The 20208-nt window shown below is 48.8% G+C and overlaps 1 protein-coding gene across 5 annotated transcripts in view; it reads right to left on the bottom strand.

Annotated features, from left to right (window-relative positions):
• The window catches only part of PLXNA4 (plexin A4), a 366609-nt gene that overhangs the window by 91888 nt on the left and 254513 nt on the right, over positions 1–20208 (bottom strand). For all 5 annotated transcript variants that reach the window (XM_024737970.1, XM_024737968.1, XM_024737969.1 and 2 more), the window contains one exon: positions 5833–5933. In XM_024737970.1, the coding sequence (XP_024593738.1) occupies positions 5833–5933 (101 nt within the window). The remainder of the gene's footprint in view (positions 1–5832; positions 5934–20208) is intronic.

Raw genomic sequence — 20208 nt, 5'->3', positions numbered from 1 at the left:
GGGTAAGGGAGAGGGAAAGAGGTGGTGATTAAGTTCTCTAGAAATTAATTCCTAAATACAGTGATGGAAATATTAACTCCCAGCGCTGCTGGCTGGGCAAGCAAATTTCCATTTGGAAGTGGGGCTCTCTGTGAGTCCGGCCTGGGCGAGCCTCCAAACTGCAGTGGAGGTGGGGGAAACCACCGCTGGTCCGTCTCTCCAGGCCCTCCAGGTAGTGTGGGTCTACCAGCCTCGGATATCAGAACTGGCTCCTTGCTTCTCCCTATAGGTGATCCCCCATCCTTAACACTTCACGTTGGTCATGGCCTGTGCTTCAAGTGCAATATTTGGGGAATCTGTGTTTAGAACATGAGGAGGTTGGAAACAAATGGGGTAGGGCTCCCTAAATGCCCTTTACAGAAAAGGTAAGAGGAACCTTATTCAAGCTGGAGATCACGCGGGCTTTCTGATCACTGTCTCCACATCTGGGAACCCTGACGAGGGAAGAGACTGGGTTTCCTAACATCGTTACCCTTGCCCTCTTCAGGAATGCCCCCAGAAATGGGCAGGTGGCATGTGTAGCTTGGAGAAAGGCAGACTGGATAATAAAGGGAGGCCTTCTAGGCAGATGGTGTGTAAGGGGTTTCTTATATGAAGGGCACGGACCAGGTGAGGCCTTTCAGTACCGTGACTCTAGGATGTGGAACCACAGATACAGAGGGCCAACTAGGGGATCTGACGTTCATGGATTTTGGTACCTGCTGTGGGTCCTGGAACCAATCCCCTGTGGATTGGTTCTGTATCTATTGAGCTGGGGTGAGAAAAATTCAAATACCCTAGGATCTCGTCTGGGACTCTTTCCTCTGGACCAGAGGCTGACAAATTTTTCGCAAAGCGTCAGGGAAGGCCACAGCACAGACTGCAAAGAGTTTGCTGGGCAGAAGTGGATCTGAACAATTCCTCACGATTGTGTAGACATCCTGCAAAGAGCCCAAGGAGAGATCATTGACTTAGAGGGTGAGTATTCAGTAGCCCTTGGATACAGGTTAAAAAATAAAAATAAACATAAAACCAGGCTATGGGATATGCTAAGAAGCAGCACAAAAGGACTGGCATTTTGGAATCAGTTTGGACTTGATTAAGGGGACATTTAGTGTGACTGTGGAACAAACTTTTCTCTCTGCCCTTTCCCAGGTGGCCGTTGGACAGCCACACCCATGGCTGCTGAAGACTGTCTGGGAAGGAAGACTTCCCAGTGGTGGGTTTCTCCCAGCCACCCCATCACAGCCCTCCAGTCCCGGGGAGGACAGCAACAGGACAGGGACCACGGAGGAGGTCCTGGGTCTGACCCATAGCCTCTGCTTACACAGCCAATGAAGTCAGAGCTAGTCCCCCAGGGGGCTGCCTGCACATTCCTCCCTTAATTTTCAAGGCGTTGCTGTAAGATGGCTCTTCACTGCCATTTTATGGCAGGAAACTGGGCCCAGACTGGGTCTGTCCACAGACAGGTTCTTAGTTTTAACCCATCCCTTCTGTGTAGGTAGCAGCATTTTTCCTCTCCTCTCGTCTCCTTTCCTTCTCTCCATCTTGGCAGAAACTATATAAAGTGAGTCCTGAACAGTGACCCATGCCAAGCCATCCAGGGAGGGCATCCTTCCAAGAGAAGAAATCCGCAAAGAGGAGGGGTCCCAGGGGGGAGGGAAGGACTTTATAAAAGCTGATCTTATCTTTCGCCTGTCAATGTCCTGAGTTACATGAGCCTCCCAGGAGTGACGCTGATGACCCTGCTGAAGAAAGGTAACGTCTGGGCCGATCGATGGGACTAGGTCTGTGGGGGATCCCGTTACCTGCTGCGACTGATGGGCTTCTTGGCCTGGGCACGGGAGGGGAAGAGGGAGAGGGGGCTGGGGACCTGGGGGTTGGAGGGATCTTTCCAGGCCCAAGACAGGTGAAAGCTGGGCTTCAGGGCTGTGGGTGCACTGCAGCCTTTCCTTTCTTTCATCCAAGTCAGAATAGGCTCAGGCCCAATGGCCCTGCAAACAAAGGCTCAAGGTGATGGACAAATAAACAGTTTGTTGAAGCTGTCATTACCATTAGAAGCCAGCAAGGCTGTGGGCTGGGGCCCGGGGCTGAAAGAGAGGGCAACAGGGGTGACCCTCCGTGCTACTGGGTTGGCAAGCCTGTGCTCAGGATAACTGAGGGTGAGTAACAGGAGGGAGGCTTTCAATTACATGAGCATTTCTTAAGCCCCTTCAGTCTGCAGCCCACCTGTGCCCTTGCTGGTACAAACAGCCCTTTCAGCCACCTGAGCCACCTGCTGGATGGGGCCCCATCTGGAGCTGCATGCACGCTCTCTCTCTCCTCCTGTTGCTCTGTCTGTTTCTGTCCTCTCTCTGTCCACACACACAGAGCTTCTGCTGTCATTCTCTTCCCACAAAATTCCCCACCCTCTCACTTCTTACAACCATGGGAAAAGTTGGCAGAAGTGACAGAAAATGGATGTATGTTGACACCACAAGGAACCCTGTTTCTGATGCTCTTTTGCACAGTTTTCCTGGGGCAGGCTGGCTGGGCCCTGTAGCACGTAGCACAGGGTCTTGTCTGCGGCGTGGACCTGACAAACATGCTGATTCTAGCACAGACTGCAACCTTCACCCCATCCCTGGACCAGAGGCCTGGTTCCCAAGAACTTGCTTCTGGGCAGAAGGTCTAATGCAGGCCCCTTGTATGCCCTGAGCCTAGCACAGTGCCTGGCACAGGGGGTGTGTGTGGGCATGGTGCCCCTCCGAAGTGATGAAATCCCCTGCACTTTTCACCTCCCTCCCTTCCTAGTAAACTCAGGTGCCCCAGGGGGAGCTTCTGCAGGCTCTCTGGCCACCCTCATCCTTCCCACACAGCCTCTGCCTGCCCTCCTTCCTGCTGGGCCCACATCCTCATGCATCAGTCTCAGCCATGAAAGCCCTGTTGGCATCTATTTCAAATGAAAAGGGGTGCAAACTGGACATATAGGAGAAGCAATGTCTGGCTTTGCCTTGAACTTAAGCAAAAAAGGAAAAGAAAGGCCCATTGGGAAGAATTAGGAAGGGGCATGAGAGTACTTTCTGGATGAAGAAATACTGTACATCTTGACGGGGGTGTGGATTACCTGGGTTTTGCATTTATCAAAACTTTCCAAACTGTACACTGAGCATCAGTTTATCTCCCTCCATATAAATTAAACATTATATCCTGACTACAAGCATCTTAGCAAATCCAGGCATCTACTCTTCTTCACCTGGCCACGTGGGCCAGGGTGTTCTCCTGGCCATTAACTCCGGGAGGGAGGGAGGGAGGGAGGATGGATGTACAGAGTGTCACGGTGGGCGGGCAGCCTTGGCCTAGGGCGCTCGTGAGCTGAATCCTCCTGGGGGAGTTGGGCTTTATGTCAGCACAGCCCCCAGCACCAGGCCCATCCCACAACCAGGAGGCTCAAGGTCACAGAGAACCACACCTTGAGCTGGCAGAGCACCCTGGAGCTGGGGTGCTGGCTCAGGTGGCTGCACAGCTGGGGAATATGGAATTTGGACTTGGTGGCAGATGCCCAGAGTTCACGTCCATGACTGTTTTCTTTAGGCCACGCTGAGAGTAGAGAGGCTTCCCAGTGCAGGCTGATGGCTTCCTTTGTGAACCATCCACACTTCACCTTGACCCCAGTCCACCCCTGTTTTCTGCCGCCCGACAGGAGGCAGGTGTCATGTTACTGAGGGGAAACTGAGGCCACGCAGGAAGTAATCTCTGGTACCTCCTCCTGTCATTCTTGTTTAGCTCAGCTCTGGGGAGGGGAGGTGGGCGTACCCACAGCGCCCCTGCCGCCGTCTCAGAGCCTCAGGGCCCCTGCTCTTCACAGGGCTCAGTGCTATGTGGGGCTGGCCGACATCACCAGGCAGGATCAAAGCTGACACAGAGACCGGCCTTTGGGTCCCACAGGCATAGAGTGTCAGAGGGGGGCCAGCTTTTCTGATTGCCCTTAAATGATGCCAGGTGTGAGAGCCTCACGCCAGGAGCAGCTGAGCCATCCTTAGCCAAGCTGAAAGCCAGCTGGCCTAAGGCCCCCAAGGAAGCAATGGATCTGGAGCACAGTCCCTTTCTGAGAGGGCTCACTGTGTGGGACAAAGAAAACGACTTCCCCTCTGCCTTGCAAAGTATCATCCGGGCAACTCCTCTGGGTTGATCAGAGCTGACCTGGATTCTGAATGCAATCTCTTCCATCCTCTTGTATGGCGGCCAGTCTTAGGCGCCACTGCTCTCTGTTACGATACACAGCTTTGGGTACACTGCTGTACCCAGTTTCTGGTCATCTCTAAGTTACTTGCTTTTCAGGGTAGGTTGATGGGTCTCCGTTTTTTCCCATCACAGCATATCCGAGGGATTTCAAACCTTTCCTTAGTGAACTCTAGGTCTCATTATGCCTGAGACTGTCACCTAGAGAGGGGAGGGTACCCATCCTGGGGCCTTGGAGAGGTTGTGTTAGAATTTAAGAGGGCATGTCTAACTTTCAGAGGCACTCCTGGGGTGGAGTGAGGCAGGAAATGACTGGTAAATGCCATTGGTCACATACAGTTCAGGCTCTTAGTAAGAAAACTTAAGTCCTTCTTTTTAGTTTATAATAGTTGTGTCCAACTCACAGCGTGTCAAGTTTCAAGTGTTAACTAGAAGCCTGGGGTTCCCGCAGCCATAGCTTGGCTGGTACCAAATTCCACAGAGTGGGTGGGGCCCAACTACTGTTGGCTTCTCCAGTCAGCAATGCCAAGGGTCTTCGGCTCCCCTAAGAAAGGCTTTCTGTTCTCCCCTCACATCTGGGGGGTTGTCTGTACCCTACCTCTACCCCTCAGTTCATTTATCAGACTACCATTTGTCTCCACTGTATACCACTGCCTTCTTCCCACTTCTAGAGAGTAAAATGGAGCCAGCAAGGAAGAGCCACACAGGGGGATCGGCCAACACTTGGACCAGGGTTTCAAACATTGGTCTAGTGACCCCGGGCCCAGGGTGCTCTGACAGCCAGATGAGTGTTAGGGCTGCGGAGAAGGGTTCTTAGGTGCTATGCACTTGAACTTACCCCTCAAATACCAGAAGATTCTGGGGGGATACTGAAGTCTGTTAAGTGGCTGTTAAATCACTAACTGGACAGTAGACATCACACACGTGATTTAGTGGCCCATGTGAGCCTGGAGAAGAGTCCAGGGATTTCCCTGGTGGTCCAGTGATTAAGACTCTGTGCTCCCAATGCAGGGGCCCCGGGCTTGATCCCTGGTCAGGATCCCATGTGCCACAACTAAGACCCTACTGTCCAGATAAATAAATACATATTTAAAAAAAACTTAAAAAAAAAGAAAGGAGTCCAATGCCTTTTTCCTGCTGTTTAGCCCTGGAATGTCAGTCTACAGTCTACAGTCAAATTGCAACCAGAAATGTCCAGAGATCTCTCTCCAGACCTCCAGTGTGTAATGATCCAGGGTGATTCCCATATCCTGACCCTTCATCATTCCCATGCTGACATTTCCATATATTTTTATGGGAAGTTGACAATTTAAAGGGAAGTCAGAACAAAAGAAGGGAGATAAGATTTACAAAAGGTAAACAAAAGAAGGTAAACATAAGATAAACAAAAGAAGGGAGATAAGATTTACAAAGGATACATTTACAAAGGATACATAGATTTACAAAGGATACATAGAAGGAAGAGTTCTTAGAAAAGAGAGGGAGAGAAGGGAGAGGTCAAACAGTAGGAGAGTGGTGATAGAGAAGACAACGAGGAAGGAGAGAATTACCGGGGCAGGGGGAGGCAGGAGGAAGCTGCCCAGCAGTACTCACGTGTTGTGGAGCACACACCAGCCACAGTGAGGATCACCTGAGCCAAGGCACTCACCGCAGCTCTGATACTGACCACAGGACTCCACAGGGACTCTGGTGAGCTAGGACAAGACCACACGGGAGACAGTGGTCAAGATTTTGCAGAACACCCAGTAGTTCACCAAGAAGTCATGCCATCCTATCAGGTGTATCACCTAAAACCGTGTAGAAGCAGGAAGGGGCCTAGAGCCCCAGAACCGAAAGGGATCACATCTGAGCAGGTGGCCCATAGCATCGTGGGGAGACAACCAACTGTTATTTTCTTACAAGTCCCTGGGAATAGACTCCACAGAATTCATATCACATTGTTATCAGAGATATTTATAACATGTACATTAAAATTTTCCCACCGCCCCAACCCCCAAATACCATCCTTTCTGTGGTTCCAGAGAGCGCTGAACCCAAGTCCAAGACCCTTGTCTCTCTTTTTAACAAGGTGTAATCCACTCGCTTTGTAGATGACGCTTGCTCTCTCTTTCCCATAATGTTGGCCAACTGGCTCATAAAGTTGTTCACTCTGGTGCCTTCAAAGAGCAGCTGTTGCTGCTTCTCTTCCTACCCACACTCTTTTCATGACTAGAGGCTTCCTCTCCAACCCCAACACTTTATCTTAGCTTTCACCAGCAGCTTGTTAATGTAAAATGTTCCACATGACATTTCTGTTTAGCCCGAATGCTTCTATTTCCTGCATACTCCTAAAGATCTTTTGAATTTCTTTGTTCTCCAATGTAGCTTTTTTTTTTTCCTTTCTCTTTCTTCCCTTTGCAGTACGCAGGCCTCTCACTGTTGTGGCCTCTCCCGTTGCGGAGCAGAGGCTCCGGACGCACAGGCTCAGCCATGGCTGAGGGCCCAGCCGCTCCGCGGCATGTGGGATCCTCCCGGACTGGGGCATGAACCCGTGTCCCCTGCATCGGCAGGTGGACTCCCGACCACTGCGCCACCAGGGAAGCCCCCTCCAACGTAGCTTTGCCCTGATGTCTTCTGACATGATTTCTCAGGGCCTGAGACGTAGGAGGTACTTAATAACGATACAAAGGATCAAATGGAATTTTAATTTTCTTCCTATAGCCTTGGTCTTTCTTCTCCACTTTTGCCAGTTGCTTCTTCACAAAAGGTTTTGGGTTTTTTTTTGTAATCATTCTTTTCCATTCGGGATACCTTTTTATCTCGATGGAGGACTTCTTAGCTAACCTTTCAGCTTGAGCTAAGAGAGTTTGAGCTGGTTGTCCTTTTTAATTTCTTGCCATCAGACAGTAGACACGAAGAAGTATAAATCACGCTGACCTGGCGGAGCCTCTGTGCTTCATGAGCAAATGCAGAGGCCGTGTTTTCTCTGCTGCTTCGTGGTCTGCCTCCATAAAATTATGTACCACTTGGCAGGGGCTACTTGTAACTCGTGCACAGGCGAACTGGCACCAGAGTCTGCTCAATTAGTCTCGAAGCTCTCTTTTGGAATTAATTAAGAATTAATTATTATTTTCAAATCCCACATGATTCCTTTTTCCTTTCCACCTTAATTTTCTTCTTCCCTTTATATATCTTTTCTGTTTTCTCAAGTGCCCATCGAGTGATCTTAATGACCACCGTGTATTTTTACTTTTTCCAAGGTACCTTTTAGCTTCCTTCTCCTGTTCCTATAGCTTTGCCCTTGGCCTTGGTGGCCCTTTCTCCACATTCTCAGATGTCTTTTTGCACATTTGGAATTTTATCTTTCCTTTTATTACTGCTCATGCAATCAGCCTGGGCCATGCCTTGGCTCTGCCGACATACCACCTTCCCGTTTTTGTAATTGGTCCTGACAATCAGACTCTTGCAAATTACCGCCCCCCCCCAACCCACCGACTCTACACACAGTCAGGAACTGACCCTCCTCCTGTTGCCTCTTTAATTGCCTTCCCTACCCCTTAAATGGGCATAGACACACTGGTCATGTGAGCATATAAATAATGGTGCCCAAAGTAGCTGGACTCCTAGGAATTCATGAGTGGTAACGAGGTCCACAGTTACTTTCAATATTTCCAAAAGCCTAATGAAAATTGGATTGTTGCTATCTTCTGTTGGTTTGCATACTCTGTGATGTATTTCCCATACTAAAAATAGGACATATATTATTACTTAATAAATACAGTTTGTTTAGTAGGCAAAAATCTTTCAAAACTTGATGCCTAGAGCTGAAAAAAGTAATAAAAGGGGCCAAAGATGATGAAAGTTGGTAACATAAGTACATAATAATGTTTTCATATGTTCCGGCTGCTTGTCTAGCACTCCATATTTTGCACAGGCTCAAAGAGGAAATCATGGCTTGTTCAAGCAAAAGCATTTTCTTGGTCTGAACTTAATATCCTCCCTGGTTTCTCCCAGTGACATGTTCTATAATCTGTCTCCGATGGCCGTGCCATGGGGTTCTGGGGTGTACAACACAAAAAGAGCCAGTCGCTTGCTGAACCTGATCTTCTCCAAAGTCTTTGCATTCAGATTTCTAAAAATATTTTGCAACTGGCATTTAATAATGCCAATACCTGGAACTGTAAAGTCCTTCGTCTCTCGATTTTAAACAAGAGTCATTTTCATTTGGTTGGAAACAGAGTAGGAGCCTGCAGAGCTGGGTTCAAATTCTGACTTCACCATTTACTGGCAATGAGATCCTATTGTCTCTGAGTCCCATTTTTTCTCATCTTTCAACATGGAGATAAAAATCTCCCTTAATTCACAGAGTTTCCCAAAGCACAGATGACCCAAGAGGTTTGAAACAGCTTTGTAAATGGTCAAGCACATTGCAAGTGACAGTTAACTCTTATTGTCATCTTTGTCATTAATACCCATTCTTCCTTGCATTGCCGCTTTACCTCTCCCCCTTGTCATCCCAAACTGCTCTTCCGAGGCCTCGTGAGCTTGGTCAGGAGTTTAACGCCTGGAAGAGCTTTTCTCCTTTATTACCTTGATCACATCATTTCCTCCTTGAACTGGGATGTCTGTCCCTAAACCATTCACTGCTTCCTCTTGGCCCAGCTTCCTAGACTTATTCAGGGCTTTTACCACCTACAGTTGGTAAAACCTACTTTTCTTTGCTTTTCATCAGGGTGGATCCCTGTTGGACAGGGACATAAGTCCTGGGAAGTTATTATGCTACCCAACTTCCTTTCACCTTTTCTTATAGGCTCTTTCTAGCTGTACGTTCAGTCATTTTTTATTACTCTTCTGAAATTTATCTAGGTTTTCTCCATTCTTTTGAAAGCATGGATGCTAAAACCGGGAAACCGCCAGGATTCTGACAGTCCATGTAGAAGGGTTACCATCATTCGAAAGCTGAGTGCCACCCACCCCTTCACCTTTCCAGGACTTTTCCAAAGAAAACCAGGCCCAGGGAAATTTCCAAAGTCCCACCATCAGACAGTATTCTCCGGCATGGCCACGGTCGCCCAGACTGACCCCAAATCTCCCAATCTACATCATTGCTTTGCCTCACTCCCCATCCCGCGTGTAATTCTGGAAAGCATCGGAAATTTGCCTGACACTTTAAATCACTTTTGAAAATTAGATTCAGCCCATCATTTATCTGGGTGCAATTCTTTACCCGAATGGCTCTGCTTACCTTCCACACCTTGCTGGTAAGCTGCACAGGTGGCCAGATGGATTCGGAGCCACCTTGGCGCTGTGATTCTCTCTCCCCAGATACCTAGATCCTCCACCCACGCCTTACACCAAGCAAAGCCGGCTCCTCTCCTGACCCTGGAACACAAACCACTCCAGATGCAGAGCCATACAATTAACTGAAACCACCCAACGCTGATTAAAGTCTTACGCTACAGTGCCAGGCGTGCCAATTAGCTGAGTGAGGGAATTCCGACCACAGGAAGAGGTGAAAAAAGAAAGTCATGGGGCGGGGGCTTCTGCCTGGAGAACAAATCAGACGGCAATGTGACCTATCTAGAGATGACTGTATCCTAGTGATGGATGGTCTCGGGGACCACAAACAAGTGAGGTCTGTCCCCTTGTGGCCACTGGACTCCAGGAGAGGTGCTGATTGATGCAGCTGCAATAGCTCCCTCACTGCTTCTAGAGACAGGAGCTCCACCACCTCTCAGGACCCCTGTGTGCACTTACACTGTGCTGGGGGAGAATGGGTGGGGGGCTTCGGGTAGGGTAGTCTTCCCGGCACGTTCTGTCGGCGTTATGCAAAAACCTATTGGGCAGTTTGGCAGATCCTCAAAAAGTTAAACTTAGAATTTACCGTATGATCTGGTCATTCTACTTCTGGGTAGCTACCCCCAAAGAATGGAAAGCAGGGACTTGAACTTGTACACCAATGTTCACAGCAATATTATTCACAATAGCCCAAAGGTAGAAGCAACCCAAGTGTCCATGGACAGATGAATGGATAAATAAAATGTGGGATATACATACAATTGAATATTATTCAGCCTTAAAAAGGAGGGAAATTCTGACCCAAACTACCACATGGATGAACCTAGAAAACATTACGCTACGTGAAATAAGCCGGTCAGAAAAAGACAAACGTTGCGTGATTCCACTTATACGAGATCTTGAACGGTCAAATTCATAGAGACGGAAAGTAGAAAGGGGTTGACAGGGGCTGAGGGAAAGGGAATGGAGAGTTGGTGTTTAATGGGTCCGGAGTTTCAGTTTGGGAAGAAGAAAAGCATTCTGGAGAAGGATGGTGGAGACGGTTGCCGTGCAATGAGAATGCACTTAATGCTACTGAACACTTAACTGTCAAGATGGCGAATTCTATGCGATGTGTATCTTACCACAGTAAAAGAAACAATAATAAAAAAACAACTATCGGGTAGACGTACGAACACCTATTTCCTTCCCAGCAGCCTGGGTCAAGGGGGAGAAGCTTTCTGTTGGTAGACCGATAACAAATTCATGTGTATGAAATATTCTGAGATCCCTGAGTGAAAAGATAGGCATCGTTTACTCTTTTCAATTTAATCTCAAATGGACAGAAGTGTTCGGGATGAATGTCTCTTATCGTGTGTTGTCACGTAAGTGGATCTCTCACTCTCAGGCTCTGGACCTCCGTTTCCTGATTTGGAAAAAAAATGTCACAGCCTTGTTCTACCCAGAAATGTTCCTCACCTCCCACCCCTTCCAAGAGGCACAGGGGAGGGTCTTGGAATGCACATATTCCTGTGAGGTCAAATGCCCTTGGTTTTATCAAATTCTCCTGTGATCGCTCAGCTTCTGCATCAGCATTTCTCATCCCTAATGATGACCAGGAGCATCTGTGTGCCCATCTCCATCCCACGTCTCTTTCCCCTTCCATTACCTTTCTGGGAATCACAGGGGTTTGCTTTATCCTTTTGCCAGCAAGGTAAACTTCCCTAAATAATAGAGTGTACTTCTGTCTGGTTTGGAACTATGCTCAACAGAATCATCACCTCTACTCCCTCACCTATCCAGCCCTATGACCGAGACCATGAAGTTACAAAACAATGATCTGGGACAGGAAGACAGGGAATGACTGACAACAGAGCAAAGGGGCCCATAGAGAAGTGCAGCTCATGGCCTTGGCCTTTATAAGCGTTCACTCTGACCAACAGAACCCATTCTCTGCTGGGCCTGGGGCCTGGATGTGTTAAGAAGTTTTGCAGTTGCCCTTACCGTCCAGCCCGTCTGGTTTCCCTGATATTCCGAAAGATGCTTCCCCCTAGCCGTAGGGTCCCACTCTGCCTGTTGCCGTTAGCATTCCAAAGGGTACCTGCTGCTCCGCTGAGTACATTCAGAAATGTTCCACAGTTAAAACGTCCAGGTGTCTGTGTGTATCTCTAATTTGTTTAAGCATTTGACGTTCTGGTTGAAATGTGAGTTATTACTCCATCTCTCCTTTTATAACTGTAGCTAATGCTACAGTGGATACACTAAGCCTGATGGCGGGAGTTAATCTAAATGTCCAAAAGACTTCTAAAGTACCCAATTTCCTTCAAAAATTGTCAGAAAAGAAAAGAAAAAGAGGCACGATGATGCATTAAGAAACTCCAAGAGGCTGCCGCGGAGCTGTCAAGCCTTGCAGATGCTGTGCCTGGTACCCACCGTCCCCTGTGCTGTCCTATCTGTCTCCTGTCCCCAGGCACAGGAAGTAGAGTTGGGGAAAGTCAGTCCTTGTCTAGAAAATTATTAACTCAGCATTACGTATGGATCTTAGCATCATGGTCTCAGGGAGCCTCTCAGAGCCCCTCCAGGGGCCTTTCTTTCCTTTGGTGGCCTCTGGTTGCCTCTCCAGGCTTTGTTTCTGCTGACTTGGGGCCAGGCAGGGGTTTGTGGAGCCCTGTCTCCCCATGATGACCTCTAAGCCTCTCACTGCCAGGGCTTGAACTTGTGGTGGCTGAGCACTGGCTTGGGAAGCTGTGTTTATGTCATGTCACTCCAGATGCCTGGAACACATTCACTCATATCCTCTTTGCTCAGAGGTGGTAGGTATTTCCGAACTTGGCAGACTGGCAAGAGAGGCAGAGGTCGGAAGGCTGGTCACGGGCTATGGCAGACTGTGTCATTTCCCTAAAGTAGCCTCTAACATCCCCATGCCCATCCCTGCCCGGCTTTATGGTGAATGGAGAGGTGGAGTGTACTTCCCACCCCTTGACCTTGGGCTTGGCCTCAGGGCTGGATCTGGCCCATGGATGGCAGCAAGCACAGGGAAAAGGTTTGAGATGTGCCTTTGTGCTTGCCCTTGCCCTCTGTGCTTCTGCCACTGCCACGACGATAGCTTCCCCAGGTAGCTGCTTCCTCTTCAGCCAAATGAATCCATGTGGAGCAGACCTGAGCCCAGCCCACAGAGAGGAGATGAGCTCAGCTGGTACAGCAGCTTGAAGCAGAACCGCCCAGCTTAGCCTGGATCAGCTGACATGCAATGGATCTGAAGGTCCATGAGAATGAGAATCAATGCTTATTATTGTATGGTACTGAGTTTTGGGGTGGTTTGTTACACAGCATTTTGGGGGCAATTGCTAACAAATACACAGTTCCTGGGCAGAAAGTGACACCCGGGTGCAAAGGTCCTGTGAAGGGGAGAGGCGAGAAGCTGAACGAGGAGGGGTAAGGTGGCAGTGTGGTAGTTTCTATCCTGAACACCAGACAGGTCTACATAAACACTCAGGTTATATGTATCTGGCACCATGATGGGGAGATTATTAATAACTGCATCTAACATGACAAATGAATCTTCCCAGCATCTCCCATGCTGCCCAAACTCGCTATGACTGTAGATTTGTAGCTCTCAGGGAGGCCCAGCCCCTGAGCAAAGTACCAGAAAAGACTCTGGACAGAGAATATGGCTCTTCAGATGTTAATATTATCATAATATTAATTAAGATATATTATATCTCTGCTGACTGGAAGCAGAGATGCTCGCAGGACCCTCTGTCCTGACCTCCTGGCTGTCCCTGTGCCAGGAAGTGATTTTATCTACTTGGCAGCAATAAAACTCCTCAAGAATGATTTGCCTTGAACTTTGCAATTTCTCCTGCTTGTGCTCTGGCCAGGGGGCTAATTCAGTAGGGGCCTCACTTGAAAGCAGACTGATGTTCAGGGGCAAGGGGAGTAGCAACGGCTGTCACCGCTGTCCCCACCTGCCTCTAGGCAGGGATTCTGGCGTCAAGCTCGTGGCTACTCAGAACAGCAAGGACGACAGCCCCAGAGCATGAGGTTTGGGGAGCTGAGGTCCTGAGCTCTAATCCATTCTGGGTGTCTGGGTGACCTTGAACAAATCCTCCCCTCTTGTTTTGCCCTCACTGACTCATTTTCAGAGAGGAGGCCCCGGCCTCCTCTGCCTTGGAGAATTGGTCACAAAATACTACTAATACAAATGGTCTGGGAAGCTCTTTGCAAATAAAAAGTAGCAGATGTTGCAGAGGCCTGCAATTTGCTGCTATTAATAAGTATAAATGCCTAATAGGAAGCCAGTTCGCTCTGGAAACTCAGACAGCCAAGGAGTGAGCCTGATGCTGGAATCATCAACATATGCTGCTCCTCATTAGCAAATGGCAGTAGCTGGGCCAGGAGCTCTCAGTGTGATTTCTGCAGCCTCTAGAAATCACCCCATCCTCACGCCTCCTGGTGTGGGCTGTGCCACAATGGCCCGTGTTCCATTTAGCCAGACCCCTTGCCAAGCGAGGAGCAATCCCCTTCCCTGCTGCACAGATGGAAAAGCCACAACCCAGAGAGGCTGAGTAGCTTGCCCAAGGTCACACAGCACAGGGCAGTGGCAAAGGTGGAAACTGAAATGAAGCCGGGGCTGCAGCCTGCATCGGGCCAATGCACACTCGACCCTTTGTACACAGGCCAGGGGATTGAGAACCCTCTGGTCCCTCCACTGAACCCAAGTTCCCGGGTTGAAAATTCCACAGCACTGGAGGCTGCTTACTGTAAACCAGGAAGGTTTGGCTGAGTTCAGGAGCTGAGGGGCCCCTTCAGGGGGCAAAGAGGTCCATCACTGAGTAGGAGCCCTCAAGAGAGGTTGACAGCAGGTCTCAGTAAGGCCTCCTCTTCCAGGGAGACCCCCCTGGCTCCTTTAAGCATGGCTGGGGAGGAAAATGGAGTTTGGAATAGCTTATCTCAGAGCCAAGTAGAAGCAGAGATTTGGGGGCAAGACAGACCTGGATTTGAATCCTGGATCTGCCACTTCCTCTGTGACTTGGACAACTTACTTCACCTCTCTGAGCCTCCTTTCCTTCAACTAAGGATGACAGTAGGCACCCTGAAGGGTTGTTTTGGGGATGCATTGAGATGACACATATGAATGTGTTAGTGCAATGCCAAGAACAACCCTGTCGTTCCAGCATCTTTCTCAGATGAAATGCCCCCATGAGGGGTGGTGTGAAGCCATCTTCATCCCACCACACTTGGTACTCATCTCAGGCACAGCAGATGAGAACTAATGAGCAAGAGAGTGAATGCTTGCATGCGTGCATGAATGAATAAATTTGGTTCCTGTCAAGCTCCTACATAGTCCAAGGACCCCATGGAGATCACTGATTTGACAATCTTGGCTTTCCCCCCAAATCTATCATTTCTGGATTATTGCCACAAGTCCACCTCTTAGTGTAAAGGTCAAATTGGGCTCTCACGCTCACATTTGCACAATGGGCTCAAGAAACCTTGCAAGGTGGGCCAGTCCAGCGCACTTAATAGAGGAGATTGGCAGCCACACCCACATCCTGCCCAGAAGGACCCCGCGCCCAACATGCAGGTGAGAAGGTGCCCAGGATGGGATGAGTGTTAATAGCAGAAAGGGAAACAATCTAGCTGACAGTCCCCTCATTTTTCAGGTGAAGCTCAGCTGCTGCAGGGTTTGTTCAAGGCCACATGGCTACTGACACTACTCTTTTGATACCCAATCCCTAGATACAGGCTCCTGCCCAAGACATCCGCTTGTGACCTAGCCCTAGGGACAGGGATGAAGGAGAAGGCGGAGCCCTGGGACTCATGCCCCGGGGGAATGTGAACCTCCCTTCCCACCCCCAAGCTCAGCAGGTGGGAAGGAGCCTTTGTCCCCGGGATCAAAGCCCTGCTCCAGGTCCAGCCATCTTTCATCAAGCGCCGCTGACGGACCATGGCCCCATCCAAGCTGGGACTGGGGACCTGCTGGTATGAGTTTCCCAAACTCAGCCTGCTCAAGGGGGGCCTTTGTTCCAGCAGCCAAGAAGCGGGTGGAGGAGGGGCTGGCATGGTGACACCTCTATCCAGGCCCGGCAGCTGAGCCAAGTAAGTTCCGAGGCATATGCCGAGACCCTCTGGCTCGCTGGCACGGCTCTTTGTGGGAAGTGGCAGGGCAGGCCTCCTCCACCCAGCACCCAACCTTCGCTCCGACTGCCTTCTGTCAAGGGCAATGCTGGCAGCATCCCCAGCAATGGTCTGACTGTTCAAACCAAAGAAGGGTTGTGGGCAAATGGCACACTGATGTGAATGAGTGCACAGGGTGTGTGCCCAGACATGTGTGCCTGGTAATAGGGGTGCTGTTTGCACACATCTATGGGCAGAGGTGCTCTGGACCATAGGAGCAGGTTTGGAAATCAACACGGCTTTTCTTGCAGAATCCCTTTCTGGGTAGGTGGCTCCTTTGTGTAGCAAACAAACATCTTCCTTCAAAAAGGAATTCAACCCTGGGAAAAATCATGGTGTCCAAATGAATGGAAACTGACATCCCTCAGCAGGGAGCCTTCTCGGTCCCTTCTCACGCAGCCAGGTGCTGCCGGCTTAGGAAGGAGACAGAGACCACACTTGCCCCGAAGAAGCCTAAATCCTCTTCCTCCACCCTCAACCCCTGCCTCAAAGCAGCCAACTAACTCTCACAGACCTATGCGAGCTCCCCTTGTGGGGTCAGGGGTCAGCCTGCTGGTGGGCAAAGTGGAGGGGGTCCTCTGATGTCTGAGTCATCCTTGGATGTAGATCATCGTTGCCCACACGGGCAAATATGACCTTTTCATTAAGAGATGCTGCCCTGAGGGTGTTTTCCAGAGTTCTTCAAATATGAAAGGACAACAGTTAAAATGACAGCGTTTTAAAAGGTTTTCATGCTTTCTGCACTGTCGGTGGGGGTTTAGACTGGTACAACATTTTTGAGGTGTAATTTTGTAGTTATTACTAAAATCTAAGATGACCCAGGAAGCCTTCCTCTTAGAATCTTTCTTGTAGAAATACTAGCACCTGGGTACAGGTGCATGGCTGTGTTATTATCACTGTGGCTTTGTATGTGATAATGACTATTTGGAAATAACCTAAAATGTCCATCCTAAGGGGACTGGTTAAATAAATCGTGCTACATCCATACTCTGAGATAAAGTATGTCTGCATCATTGACATGGAAAGATATTCATGACCCATCTTTGAGTTTAAAAAAGCAAGTTACATAAACAACAAGGCTTTACTGTATAGCACAGGAAATTATATTCGATATCTTATAATAAACTATAATGGAAAAGAATCAAAAAAAGGAATATATATATATACACACACACACACACACACATATATATGTATATATATATGTATAACCGAATCGCTTTGCTTTGCTGTACACCTGAAAGTAACACAATATTATAAATCAACTATACTTCAGTTTATAAAAGCAAGTTACAGAAAAAGTATATCAAGACTCAATTTTTATTTTTAAAAGACAACTCTGTAGTTATGTATTTATAATATACAGACATATTCTGGGGCACAGAATAACATCTAGAGTGATAGTAAAACTGCTAACGGTGGTCAACTCTGGGGAGTCTGAATTTTGTACAGACAGGGTATAATTAAAAAATTTTTTTGACTTGGGAAATTAAAGTGATTTTCAAAAGATGCTTTAAGCTTTCGTCTTTTAAACCAAATTAATTAGTCAGCTCCAAATATATTTTAGGGTCAAAGTTTTGAGTTTTCCTTATACCCACTGATTTCTAACATTTGGAAGCTATGAAAAGGATCCACAACTGATTGGTCTGTCCCTTTTGGCTGCCTCGTGATGAACAGCACCCTGGAAGTGTATGGACCCTGAGACATAGAAGAGTTTTCTCCTTGGAAAATTAACTAGCTCCTATTGAGTGTAGGGGGAATTTTTGCCTGTGGTCCCCTCATGGGGACCTGGGCCCTAGTCCTAGACCTGCCCCTAACTTGCTGTGGGCAAGAGTTCTTGCTTCTCAGGCTCTCCGTTTTCAGATATAACTTGATCTCTATCGTCCTTTCTAGCTGGAAGAGTCCATCATAGTTAAAGGCTAGAAAAGCCTCCAGGAATTTCATTCCAGGATCTTCCCCCATTTTATTCCATCTTGATAACTTTGTATAATAGGGAGGTTCAGGGCTGCCCCTTCCTTAGTTCTTGTGATCTTGAAAAAGTTAGATGACATCAACCTGAAATATACTTTGCATTACTACCAGAAAGAAAATTACCACAACTTGGGATCACCAACTACAAAGCTACCAGTGCTTATTATTATCAGTTCTGTCTATTATTAATATAAACAACTGTGGGGTGAGTAAGGGGCTACAGTGCTCAGGCAAGGTGGCTGCACTGAGCCCAGCCTGACAGTACGAAAAAGCACAGGCTTTCTAACCCTGCCTTAGGTTCAAATTCTGGCTCGGCCAACTGTCAAATGTGTGACTTGGGGACAGTTACTTTACGTCTCTGAGCCTCGGTTTCCTCATGCATAATGGAAATAAACAAGGTATTCTGCTGTTAGGTGATAATTAGATCCCAGCACAGAGTAAGGGTTTCGCATGCTCGCCAGGCTTCACGTATCCCAGGCGGCAGAGCAGAGGAGGTAAGGCAGAGTCTCCCACTTGCATCGGCCAGGAGCTGACCCCGCTGGACTCTAGCCGTGGGTCAGCTTGTCTCCATTAGGAGGTTCACTGTCGAGGGGTGAGCGGTGGTGTGCGGGGGTAACTCATTCATTTCACGTCGCCCGCAGCTGGGGAATCTGATCTACATCAGGCTAAGACTCAGAGTAGATTTCCCCTTCTGAAATGAGAAGTGGCTGGTCAGGGCTATATTTAGATGGTGACTCAGCGAGGTCAGATATAATCGCTGGTCCCAGATCGGGGTGGAGAGGAGGAGGTGTCTGATCCTGGCCGATGTGTGCCCGTTCTCAGAGGATGTGAGTGGTTTGGCCAGAGGAAGGCCAGGAGCCTCAGCTACCCTCTGTCTCTGTTCACTCAGGTCTCCGTTACAGCAACCAACAGCCCCTAACGTCAAAACGGCATTGCCAACGACAGACAAACTCAGTAGATGGAGAACCTGGGGGAGGAATCTAGGAGTGGAGAGGCCACCGGGGGCAGGGGGGGTCCCCGGGGAGCTGGCAGTACAGCTCTTAGGACTTGGGTTTTGCAGTCTGAGGGCTTGCCACTCGGACTCTAGCTCTACCACTTAATAGCTTGGTCAGGTACATAACATTTTCCAGCCTCCCAAAGATTATGCAGATTAAATAACATAATACATGTAAAGCACTCCACGTAGTTCCTAGAGCATCCACACCACATAAATGGCAGCTATCATTACAGTGATGACAACCACGGCCGGTTCACCTTTTGGGTTTACTTCTCTTTCTGGACCAGATAACGTTCTCCTAAAGGAAAAATTCAGTTTTAAATTTAAAGTTCAACTTGAAACGTTTCCAGATGTGCCCCCGTGATAGCTGGACATTTCTGCCCGTGGCTACTTTATACGCAGTGTTAGGAAAGGAGTTTGAACTTGAGAGACACTGTGCTGGGACCTCATGATCTTTCTTATGAGGAAGCCCTGTGGTCCCCAGAACTACAGCCCCCTCCCTATTAATAGGGGTTCGGTTCTACAGCCAGCTCAGAACCTTCCAATCAGTTCCTTGCCTCCTACGCTCTCCTCTCCGGCTTTTCTGATAAGCTTTCCTCTGCCTTTGAATAGCAGAGGGCAGGGAGAGGAGGAAAACCCCAGTGAATGAATTTTATTGCCCACAGCACCCAGGAAAGTGAGGTGAAGCTAGGAAGCCCTTCTAGCTCTGACATGAAATGAGGTCAGGGTTCTCTGGGAACTCCGTGCATTCAGCTTCTCCCCTGACCTCTGCGCACAGGCATAATCAAAACTTGGCTGTGGGTCTGGGACAGGATATCGGGCTGGCTCCTGGCCAAACACAAGCGGCCATGCTGTGTGCTGGCATGTGGGTACGCTGGATGGCACGGCGCGTCTGGCAGGCCTGGGTTGGGCAGCGAGGCCCAGCGTGGTGGTGCTGGCACAGACTCCAGCAGACCCTGCTGTGACAGGGACACGAGGATGCGGCCTCCAGACACGATTCAACACAGGGCGTTTGCTGAGTTTGCAAACAAACCTGCAGGACACAGGACTGACACAGCAGCAAGGAAACCGAATGTGACAGTTTAGGGCAGGTAGCATGCCATGAGCGGAATTCACTTACAAAAGCTTTTCTCCTCCATTAAGCCTGCTTGGGATGTTGCTGTGAATGTAGCCTGACCTGGACGAGAGTCTGAGGGGCGCCAGGGGCTGCTTTTGGTTGTACGACTCCCTTGCAAGCGCCCCACGTCACCATTTGCTGAGTGTGGACTGCCCTCCGGAAACCTTACAACTCAAGGGGAGAATCAGGGCATGTAGTAAGTGCTCGGGAGGAGGGGCAGGCAGGGAAGTAGGATCTAGACCAAGTGGCTCAAACCTAGCTGCACATCAGAATCAACTGTAGAGCAATCCCACTCCTGGGCATATATCCAGAGAAAACCATAATTCAGAAAGATACATGCACCCCTATGTTCACTGCAGCACTATTCACAATAGCCAGGACATGGAAACAACCTAAATGTCCATTGACAGATGAATGGATACAGAAGATGTGGTCCATATATACAGTG

The sequence above is a fragment of the Neophocaena asiaeorientalis genome, unplaced genomic scaffold (assembly GCF_003031525.2).
Source record: "Neophocaena asiaeorientalis asiaeorientalis breed wild unplaced genomic scaffold, Neophocaena_asiaeorientalis_V1.1 scaffold364, whole genome shotgun sequence".
Lineage (NCBI taxonomy): Eukaryota > Metazoa > Chordata > Mammalia > Artiodactyla > Phocoenidae > Neophocaena > Neophocaena asiaeorientalis.
This window is presented reverse-complemented; position numbering and strand designations above follow the sequence as displayed.